This window comes from Cyprinodon tularosa, unplaced genomic scaffold (assembly GCF_016077235.1).
Source record: "Cyprinodon tularosa strain WSP-4 unplaced genomic scaffold, ASM1607723v1 ctg66, whole genome shotgun sequence".
Lineage (NCBI taxonomy): Eukaryota > Metazoa > Chordata > Actinopteri > Cyprinodontiformes > Cyprinodontidae > Cyprinodon > Cyprinodon tularosa.
This window is the reverse complement of record NW_024039407.1, coordinates 6323525-6335382: the sequence shown is the minus strand read 5'-3', so window position 1 is coordinate 6335382 and position 11858 is coordinate 6323525. Positions and strand designations below refer to the sequence as shown.

The 11858-nt window shown below is 37.3% G+C and overlaps 1 protein-coding gene across 1 annotated transcript; it reads right to left on the bottom strand.

Moving 5' to 3' along the window:
- Positions 1-1480: 1480 nt before the first annotated feature.
- irx7 (iroquois homeobox 7) lies at positions 1481-3847 on the bottom strand. The gene is made up of 2 exons (XM_038309351.1): positions 3585-3847; positions 1481-2459 (listed from the first exon to the last, which is right to left on the bottom strand). The coding sequence occupies exons 1-2, from the start codon at positions 3795-3797 to the stop codon at positions 1722-1724; spliced, it is 951 nt and encodes a 316-aa protein (XP_038165279.1). The 5' UTR covers positions 3798-3847; the 3' UTR covers positions 1481-1721.
- Positions 3848-11858: the final 8011 nt, after the last annotated feature.

The window sequence follows — 11858 nt, the reverse complement described above, 5'->3', positions numbered from 1 at the left end:
GATAAATTATCTTAGACTAAAAAAAAACTCTAAAAGGGTTTTGTTAGAAAATGATATACAGGATGTTTTTGTCAGATTTCTTAAGCTTTCAGAGAAAACAACTGATCTCAGGATTTAGAAAACTTTGATCTTGGAGTATGGAATTAATTTTGTTCCATTATTTTGAAAACAAAGAACATGTTTTGGAAACTGAACTTAAAAAAATATAATATCCAGAAATTATACCAAAGAAAAAAATGTTAATCAAATAATGAATATGGTGGTATTTCATTATTTTTTTTCGAATCACTTTTATTTCTTTTTTCAGCTTTATTTTATGGATTTGACATTTTTAAATTTAAGCACTTTTTAATGTCTTTTACATATTTTTTCAGATTGAATTTTACAAACTGCTTTCTTTTCAAATCACGTTTTATAGACCACAGCCCCTTTAATTTAAACGCTATAATACTGACGCTCAGTCTTGACCAATAACAATGCCGTGGCTAACGTAACAGACCAATAGAAATGCTTCTTTACGCCTCATTCCAGAGGAAAGCCCGCCCTGAAATGAAGAGAATCTGATCGGTAGAACGCAATCTAAAAAAATGTAACTCATAAAACTCAACCTGAAACGCAACCAGAAAGCTAATTTTTAAAAAAGTATTTGTTTATTTAACTAAAGTTTAAAAAGATAAAATATTATGCATGTCAAAATGCATATGATTTAAAAAAGAAAACAATAAAATAAGAACAAAAATTATTTTGAACAGATATTTTGAGAGATAAAATCTAATAAAATAGAAAAGTTACTTTCAAAACCGTATTTTTGTTTTTATTTTTTACACAATATTCTTCTCTTCCAGCACTGATAATGGAACAAAATTTATTCCATATATTAGAGCAAGCTAATAAAAAAAAAAAAAGTATTTATTTATTTAAATAAAGTTTGAAAATATAAAATATTATGCATCTAAAAAAAATTACATGATTTAAAAAAACAAAACAAAGTAAGAACAAAAATTATTTTAAACAAAGATATTTTGAGAGATAAAATCTAATAAAATAGAAAATTTACTTTCAAAACCGTATTTTTGTTTTTATGAATGTTTTTCAAAGTTTTTTATTTTTTATTTTTACTCAATTTAATCTTCTCTTCCAGCACTGATAACGGAACAAAATTTATTCCATATATTATGGCAAGCTAATAAAAAAAAAAGTATTTATTTTTTTAAATAAAGTTTGAAAATATAAAATATTATACATGTAAAAAAAATTATATGATTTAAAAAAGAACAAAGTAAGAACAAAATTATTTTAAACAAAGCTATTTTGAGAGATAAAATCTAATAAAATTGAAAAGTTAGTTTCAAAACCGTATTTTTGTTTTTATGAATGTTTTTCAAAGTTTTTTATTTTTTACACAATTTAATCTTCTCTTCCAGCACTGATAATGGAACAAAATTTATTCCATATATTAGAGCGATAAAGACAACATAAGTATAGAAGAAGCCAACGTTTATTTTAACAAAATACCTCTTTCTGGTTAGACAAAGGAAATATAATTTACATCATCCAGGTGGAAAAATACATCTAGAATTATTTACAGTAAGGAAACATCCCTATTCTTTGGTCCCCCAACAGATTCGTATTTCTTAAAAAAAACTTCAGGAAGTCTGTGAGGTCTGAAGGTTTAAAGTGCAAAAGTTTGTTTTTAAAAAGTTGCTTTTTATTTTATTAGCTCAAACTATTTCATGCGTGGCGTAATAAGTGGGAACAAACAGTCCGCTTCGTGAGGCCCAGTCCGCCCACAGTTTCCCAGCAGGGTGGTAAAAACTGTCCGCAGGTCTCTTTGATGTCTCTGAGGTGGCGGTTTCTGCCAAAGACCAGATTTTGGGTTTCTGGCTGACGTTGTTCTCTTTGCTTTCTGAAGCTGAGGATGTTTGGTCAGCATCGTTGCTTCCAACCTTCTGTTCTGGTCCGACTTCCTGCACCTCCAGTCGCTCCTCCGCAGCCGGCGAGCTCTCCGGCTCTGGCTCATCTGCGGCTTCATGCTCTCTCTGATGGTCTGCATCATCATCTTGCTCCTCCAAGTTGCACTTCTGTGCAGCACCCTCCTCTTCGTCACTCTCACCCTCCTGTTCCTCATCCTCCTCGTCCGATTTGCCCTTGGATGCCCAGCTGACCCTGTTCTCTTTCTTAAGGCGCCGCCTGGCGTTAGCGAACCAGGTGGAAACCTGCGTCAGACTCATCTTGGTGATGATGGCCAGCATGATTTTCTCCCCCTTGGTTGGGTACGGGTTCTTCAGGTGCTCGTTCAGCCAGGCTTTTAGTGCGCCCGTGCTTTCCCGGGTGGCAACCTTGGCAACCCTGCCGAGTTCCTCGGCAGCGCCGGCACGGTAGGGTGGGTAGAGGACGCCTCCGCGGGCCAGGAGGGCGTGATGATAAGGAGAGGTGGGCTTCAGGTCAAAGCCACTGCTCTGCAAGACAGAAAGGAGAAGGATGAGAACAAACCGAAGAACATGGAAGCAATGATAAGGGCCTATAATCTTAAAACCAAAGAACTTTAGACAGAACAAGTTTAAAAACATCAAAGTTTCAGGTTCTTGTGTCTAAAATGTGATTCCCCCAGTAACCACTTGTAAAGGGTTTAAACAAAACCTAAATTCTATGGAGGGAATTTTGTTCCCTTATTCTTCCAAAGAAATAAAACATTTTGGAAATCTTTAATTTAAAATTTTAATTCAGAAATAAAACTTTAAAGATAAACTATTGATAAACAGGATTTTCATTTTTCTTTTACATTTTGTTTTTCAAAAAGATTTTTTTATAGATTTTATATTTTCAAATGTTTTTTTTCCCCCAAATTTTTCCTTTTCAGATGGCGTTTTGCAAACTGTAATCTTCTCAAAATTGTATTTTTACAGACCACGTTCTCTAATTATAATTATGATCTGTGAGGCCAAATTTGAAAAGAAAGCAACTTCTAAAACTCCATTTAAAAAAAATTTAAAAAATTAATTTAAAAGATTATAAAATCTTAAGTAAAATTAACATTGGATTTAGCCAACCAGTTTGGTGAAGAAACAGGTAGAAAAATATTTTATAAATTAAGTCATCATAAAATCAAAACACTGTTTCATTGATCCTATTTTAAAAGTCTACATCTGATCAAGTATGCCTCATTGTCTTTTCCATATCTGGAGATAAAGTAAAATGTAGCTTGGGGATGAATCTTTATGGACTTTTGCATCATCCTGACTTTTAAATTGAGACATTTTTATTCAATTTCTATTTTGGAAAGAAATACAATATTTCGTATAAAGAGTTTAACAAATATTATTTTTTGCTGTTGTTTTGATTATTTTCACTGTATCCTAACATATTAAAACTACTATTTTACTATTTTTGCTTCAATCAGAGCGAAAATAAATGCGCTAATTGCTTGCCATACGTAGAACTTTGGTTAAAGGTCAACAATCGTTTATTCTAAGCGCGTGCCTCGGTTGGGAGCTTTTTTTGTACATTTCAAGCAAAAATATCTAAAAATATGTTTAAAACAAAAGCATTTTTTGTTTTAAACATATTTTCTTAATGTGACTCACCGTGTGCGCGATGTGCCTGTGGTGTGGATATGGGATGAAGTTGTATCCCTGCAGTCCTGAGAATGAAATGGGAACTCCAGCAGCCATCGCAGCCAGATGCTGCTGCTGCTGTAGGGCCGATGGGGGCCCCAGCACCGGGACCTGGTATCCAGGAGGCATTACGAGGTTCCTCTCCAGGAAGAAGTTTCCAAATCCAGCAGGAGATGCGGGCATTTTTCCCTGATTACCAGCAGTTCCGTCTGTGTGGGACTCCAGACTCCAGGCTCTATTTATATACACAAAGGAGACCCTAGGAGGGGGGGGGGGGGGAGGTCCCAGTGGTATTGACTGACAGCTCCGCTCTAAAGCCCAACAGCTTTCACTGGCAGCAAATCCCATCAAAGCTCTCCGCTGTTCCTTTTAGGGCGTCTTATCGGTGATTGTTTCAGGAAAGTCGCCATTCCAGTTTAAATTCAACACATTTTATTCCCTCCATGAATCCCACAATATGTTTCATCTGATAGAATTCACGCATCCAGTAAAAATAAAAATATATATTTTAAGTACTTCTAACTGTTTGGGGCTCGTCGGCTCCTTTCTCGAACCGTTTGATGTTTTATGAGGATTTTAACACATCTCATGTCTCGCGCCGATCCACGAACACTTAGGAAATAAATGTCTCCAATTCGGTTAACAGGCCCCTGCCAGGGACACTTTGGCCCCTGGCTCCTCGGAATTAGATTAAGCGGCGCAATGGCATCAAACTTGCGCACATTTGTCGTAATACTGCGCAGGAAATACAGAAATGAAGCCAAACCGCCAAGGTTTGACTGGAATGCCTCCAACAGGACTTTATCTTTGTTTGATTTAAATTCATCGATGAGTTTAACAACAGGAGATTCAAAGGCTCTAATTAAAACGAGGTTAGACCAAAAAGCTGTTGACTAATTATATGATAATTGCCAGATAACAGATGCAAAGTGTGCGTCAGAGATAAGAGAGCCATCAACATGGCCTCTAGAGAAAATAAGAGAATGACATCTTCAAAGGAGCCGGCATCTTCTGCATTATGTTGGTTTGTAGAAAAGTAAATAAGATTGTTAGTTCTTCCCTCTAAATCAGTTTTTAATGTCCTTAGATGTTTGTTCTTTTTGCCTCACTTTTTACTTTTAGGATTCTTGGCGTTTATATATATATATATATATATATATATATATATATATATATATATATATATATATATATATATATATATAAACACCATGAATCATAAAAGTAAGGCAAAAAAACACACATAGGCCTACATATATATATGTTTTTATATATGTATGTATGTATATACATATATATGTTTTTTGCCTTACTTTTATGATTCATGGTGTTTATGTATATATATATATATATTGCTATGTGTGTAAAACATTTTGGTACCTTTATTTTCTATGATTCTTACTTAAAATAAAGGATTACAATTTCAAAATATATATATTTTTTTTACTTTTAAGAGATATATGGAAGCCCAGTTCTGCCACTTAAAGTAAAAAAAAAAGAACAAGGGCGCATGGTATGTCATTACTGTTATGAGATACAAAATATCTGATAATTATGATGCTAAATCTCATAATTATGTCTTTAATTTTATAATTATGATTTAGAATTTCATAATGTCCTTATATTCCATACCTATGACATTGAAAGTCGAAATTATGATTTTAAATATGATAATATTTACTTTAAAAGTGATAATTATAACTAATGTTAACTTTCATAATCATGAATCAACATAATTTTTTTACTTTTAACTGGTGGAAATGGGCTTCCATACAGACATAAAGAAGATGCATCCAAAACCTAGAAATTTTATAAAATGAACTGAAATGAATAAAGTATATATTTTTGTTAGTTTTAATCCATTATATGGGAATTCATTTAAATACTTTGAAAATAAGAATTTTAATGGAGGACAGGACAAAACTTTATTACTTTAGTACCATTCAAAAAATGTGTATAGTTTGATAGCAAAAATTATTGTCAATGTAATAATTTACCCTAATACATGTATTTAAAAAAAAAAGGTGCTTCTATAAAAAAAATTATGAAAACAATGCAGATGACACTACTTTTTTTCAATTAGCTTTTTAACATTTTCTTAATTGGTTAACTGTTTTTTTTTTTACTGAATTTATGGTAGGTAATATTTCATTTAAGGGCTTATCTGATTGGTCAAATGCCAAAATAACATGTACAGCCATGTAGCAGGATCTTTGCCGAATAGCCTCAAATCTCATCCTTCTAGACTTTTCCCTATAAACGGTTGCTTTTCTGTCTATTTAGCACTTGACATTTAAAAAAACCCTCAGCATATAATGAGTTTTCATTTGAAATGCGCTCGGCTCTAAAGTTAGGAACCATCCACGTTTCCTTTTCCAGGTCCTTCCATGTCACATTGCAAAGAGACATCCTTCTGTCTTTGATGAGTGCAGCATATCAGAAGCAAAAAAAACCTAACAATGAGTCTAATTGAGGCACAGACAGAGAGAAATTATAGTTTAATGTCTTTGATTTCTATTTAATTTGTTGCTTGGGAGATGTTTCCGTTCTGCATCCTCAGGATCAACATTTGATCTGTTTTCTTTTTATGATTACCTGACTGATATATTGTGTGGTATTAGAATGAAGTCACTTTACTTAAATCCATATTTGACTGCATTAAGTTTTGTGAATTGCCCTGAAATAACTTTTGCTGTGAAGTAAATAAATAAACGGATCTGCTGCACAGCGGTGCAGCTGGAAGCAGCGTTCACCTGGAGAAAGAAAAGTGGATGATCTACAACAATGCAGCTCCACCTTAAATTGATAGCTTCTGTTGGTAATCAAGATTACATGACTTACAGGTGCTGGTCATAAAATTAGAATATCATGAAAAAGTAGATTGATTTCAGTAATTCCATTTAAAAAGTGAAACTTGTATATTATATTCATACATTACATACAAACTCATATATTTCAGATGTTTATTTTGTTTAATTTTGATGATTACAAATGACAACAAATGAAAATCTCAAATTCATCATATCAGAAAATTAGAATATTACTGAAGACCAATAAAAACAAAGGATTTATAGAAATGTTGGCCAACTGAAAAGTATGAACATGAAAAGTATGAGCATGTACAGCACTCAGTATTTAGTTGGGCCTCCTTTGGCCTGTATTACTGCAGCAATGCGGCGTGGCATGGAGTCGATCAGTCTGTGGCACTGCTCAGGTGTTATGATAGCCCAGGTTGCTCTAATAGTGGCTTTTAGCTCTTCTGAATTGTTGGGTCTGGTGTATTGCATCTTCTTCTTCACAATACCCCATAGATTTTCTATGGGGTTAAGGTCAGGAGAGTTTGCTGGCCAATTAAGAACAGGGATACCATGGTCCTTCAACCAGGTACTGGTAGCTTTGGCACTGTGTGCAGGTGCCAAGTCCTGTTGGAAAATGAAATCTGCATCTCCAAAAAGTTGGTCAGCTGCAGGAAGCATGAAGTGCTCTAAAACTTCCTGGTATGTGGCTGCGTTGACCCTGGACCTCAGAAAACACAATGGACCAACACCAGCAGATGACATGGCACCCCAAACCATCACTGACTGTGGAAACTTTACACTGGACTTCAAGCAACGTGGATGAAGTGCCTCTCTTCTTTTCCTCCAGACTCTGGGACCTTGATTTCCAAAGGAAATGCAAAATTTACTTTCATCAGAGAACATGACTTTGGACCACTCACCAGCAGTCCAGTCCTGTTTCTCTTTAGCCCAGGCAAGACGCTTCTGACGCTGTCTGTGGTTCAAGAGTGGCTTGACACAAGGAATGCGACAGCAGAAACCCATGTCTTTCATACGTCTGTGTGTGGTGGTTCTTGAAGCACTCACTCCAGCTGCAGTCCACTCTTTGTGAATCTCCCCCACATTTTTGAATGGGTTTTGTTTCACAATCCTCTCCAGGGTGCGGTTATCTCTCTTGCTTGTACACTTTTTTCGACCACATCTTTTCCTTCCCTTCGCCTCTCTATTAATGTGCTTGGACACTGAGCTCTGTGAACAGCCAGCCTCTTTAGCGATGACCTTTTGTGTCTTGCCCTCCTTGTGCAAGGTGTCGATGGTCGTCTTTTGGACAACTGTCAAGTCAGCAGTCTTCCCCATGATTGTGTAGCCTATAGAACTAGACTGAAAGACCATTTAAAGGCTTTTGCAGGTGGTTTGAGTTAATTAGCTGATTAGAGTGTGGCACCAGGGGCCATCAATTTTGAACCTTTTCACAATATTCTAATTTTCTGATATGATGAATTTGAGATTTTCATTTGTTGTCATTTGTAATCATCAAAATTAAACAAAATAAACATCTGAAATATATGAGTTTGTATGTAATGTATGAATATAATATACAAGTTTCACTTTTTAAATGGAATTACTGAAATCAATCTACTTTTTCATGATATTCTAATTTTATGACCAGCACCTGTAATTTATTCAACTTACGTCATAAACAATATAAATCAAATCGAAACATTTAATTCAGCTAATTTAAATTGGAGCTTTTTCCTATTTTTAATAACACATTTTCATTTGGTATGAGACCGTAATAGCATTGTTCCTCTGTGAAGGACATGAAAATTATCTTCTTCCTACAAAGCACTGAAAATATATTTATGTAAAATGCACATTTTAAAATAGATGGACTATTTTACTTGATTTCATTGTAATAATTATTCTATTTTGTCTTAAAATTTGACTGGATTTCATGTTAATGGAAATATTGATAATATGAGAGAAAAAAAGTATTCTAAAATATTTTATGTATTATATACTTCCATTACAATGATGTCATTTTTATGTCAGTGAGTATTTTTACTACATGAAACAAATTTAACTGGTTCGTTGCTCTAATTAATATTTATTTATTCAGAGTTAATGAAAATATAATTTGTCATGGAGAACATTAGAATCTCATGAGACATAAAGAAAAGATTTTTGTTTGCCTCATGCTTTCATTAAGCTGTCATAGTTTTTATATCAACCAAATAAAAACATCTCTGGCTTGTTTTGTTGCTGCTGGCATTCTATAAATAAGATTAATCAACCAATAAATTCATCAAAGAAATGCAACACTTTATCAGAATGGCTTGTCCTGGGAAAGGATGGATATTTGATCCTTAACTTGTGCAGATAATTTAATTATAAGCAGGACAGAATAAGATCCTGAGCTTTGCTTTAATAATTTTCTTATAGTTTAATCCTTCATTGGATAAAATAATGATGTGAGAAAAATAATAATTAATAGGTTGTTACTAGGGTCAAATGGCACAGACTAGTAGGAAGGACTCCTATAAACATTTTTATTTATAAAATCTACTTTTATTCTGAAAAACAAGGAACATTAGAACCAATATTCCAGTTTATTAAATATGACTGTATGCTGGAATATACTGCTGGAGCTGCTCTGATGATAAAATGCAATTCCTGGATGACGGTTCTTTAAACGATTCATTATAAAGTATCTATTATAGAATTCAAAGCAGTGCTTCAAATTTCAATTAACATAATTCATTAATTAAAGTCATTCCACAGATTCCTATTTACTGTTGTGTTCTGAAAAAGATTCAGTTTAAAATGTTTTAATATTTTCTCTGAATTTTCTGTAACATAACCTGACATATTAAATTAGAAATCAGATTTTATTTAAACTTCTTGAGAAGTTTAAATAAAGATCCCCTTAAATAAAACGGATCACGCTTCTGATTTCGATTCATTTCTTTTTAATGACGTTGAAATTAATGTTGCAGATGCAGCTAAAACTTAATGCTATTAAACTAACTTTGTAGATCATATTTTTAATGCAAGATTTTTGCAGGTTGAGTTTTCAGGTCATGCTTCAGCTTTTAGACTTTTAGGCAGTCAATGGAGGAAGGGTGGGGTCCACTCTGCACAGGGAAACACAGACACATATAACCATGAACACAAATGCACCTGGGGACGCTGATAAACCTAACAGTCATGCTTTTGGACTGTAGGAGGAAGCCAGAGTACCCGGAGAGAACCCACGCATGCACAGGGAGAACATGCAAACTCCATGCTAAAAACTGCACCGTGAAGGGGGGGCTGCGGGGGGGGGTGGCGGACGTGGCTGGGCTGCTTTGGCATCGTCCGGTGGGGGGGGCGGCGCGGTTCGCTCCGCTCTGGCTTTGTGCTGCCCCTCGGGCTGCTGGGGGGGGTGGTTGCGCCGGCTGCGGTCTGCTCCTCTTGCGGTTTTGCGCCGGGCGGCTTTTCTGCTCTCGGGCTGATTCTGTGCGCGGTGTGTTTCGTTGCGCGCTGTTGGCATCGGTCTTGGTGGGGTGGGGCTGCGCTTTTGGCCGGGGGGGCGTTTTGGGGGGGGTCCCGCGGCGCTCGTGGCCGGTTCGCGGCGGATGCGCATGGGCCCCGGCCGGGGGCGGGGCCGTCTTAGTGTTTTCCTGGGTGGTGCGGTCGCGGTGGGTGTTGCGGCCGGTCGCCGGGGCTTGGTGCGGGGGGGCGGGGCGTGTTTCGGTGCTCTGTGGGGCTGGGGCGTTTCGGTCGGCGCCGTGGGGGGGCTGGTGTTCGGCGCCCGGCCCTACTTCGGGGTGGCCGGCTGCCGGCGGGGCCCGCGGACTCGTCCCCGCGGCTCCCCGGGGCGCCGGCATGGCGGTGGCTGGGGGGCTTCCTCGTGGCTGTCTCTCCTCCTGCCTTGGTGGGGTCTGATTTCCGGGGCTGGCCCCGCCTTGGTGCCTTCGCTTCTGGGGTCCCCTTGGGCGCCTGGGGCTTTGGGTCTCCCGGCGCTGGACTCAGTGCTCTGGGGGGTGTGCCTCTCCGGCTCTCCACAACCACTATTGAGCATTTTTTTCTATGGTTAAAACTTTACATGCACAAGTTCACCCTCACAAACAACTACAGGTGCTAGGCTTCAGGTACTTAGAGATTCACTTCCAAACAGAAACCCCACATTCATATCTTCAGGTAACACAGAGTACATGTCAGACTTAATAATATTACTTTAGTGATAGTTTCAAGGTGTTTGCTTTATTGTATATCTCGTACCATGTTTTTTGGTTGTGCTGTTCTTTTTCTTTTTTTTTTTTTTTTTTCTCCATCTCATTACAGGTGTTGAAGCAGACTGAAAATGTTTTGTCATTGTCTCCTTCCTATCTCCTCTTTCTTTCATCTTCTGTCCTGTTTTTTTCTTTTTCTTTTTCCTTCTTCTTCTTCTGTTTTTCTGCTCTACTTACATTGCAGTGTCCATATGAACTGTAAAACTCCCTGCATAATTATAATAAAGCAATTTATATACATGAAACAAGTGGAGCGGTATGGCAATTGCGATACCGCTACACTTGTGAAAGTAAAATCTGTTGGGCTCCTTTTGGCATCAAGACAATTATTCTTATTGCCACCTTGCCAGACAGGACACTGTAAAAAAAAAAAAAAAAAAAAAAAAAAAAAAAAAGAAGGCCAACATAAATAAATAAAAACATTTTGTAAATTGTCACAAAAAAAAAGGGGCTGCCCAGTGGTAGAGTGGGTTCTCGGTTAATTCCTGGCCTGGGGTCTTTCTGCATAAAGTTTACATGTTCTCGCTTTGCATGCGTGGGTTCTCTCCGGGTACTCCGGCTTCCTCCCACAGTCCAAAAACATGACTGCTGGGTTAATTGGCTTCTCTAAGGCCCCGTCCACACGAAGTCAAACCCTGGCCTAAACGCACAAATTTTTCACCAAACCAGCCTCTCATCCATACGAAGCCGGCGTTTCGGGGGTCTGTAAACGATCTTTTTTTATTCAGCCTTCAGAGTGGGAAGATTTTGAAACGGCGTTTTCGCGTTTCCATCTTTAAGCTCTAACCGCATTTTTTTCTTACACGCATGCGTCATAGCGTCGCCTCTAAACACGCATGCGCGACACAGTATCACAACAACAATGGCGCCGTACTGTGTTGAATGGTTGCTGCTCATGCTACTCACCCTGCTGTCGGGCTTACAACAGAATCTTCTTCTTCTGGAATATCTCCAGGAAGAACAGAGCAATATCGACGACATAGTTCAGCACCTGAATTTGACTGAACCACGAAAATGGACCCGCAGGGCAACCATGTATAAATATTAGTGCGCATGCCCAACATTTCGTCGCCTATTTTTGCTTTGGCACCACAGCGCCACTTACAGGCCTGGCATACATTTTGCAGCGTTTTCATGCATTCGTGTGGACGATCACATTTATTTTACGTCTCCGTCTTTACGACAAACGTTCT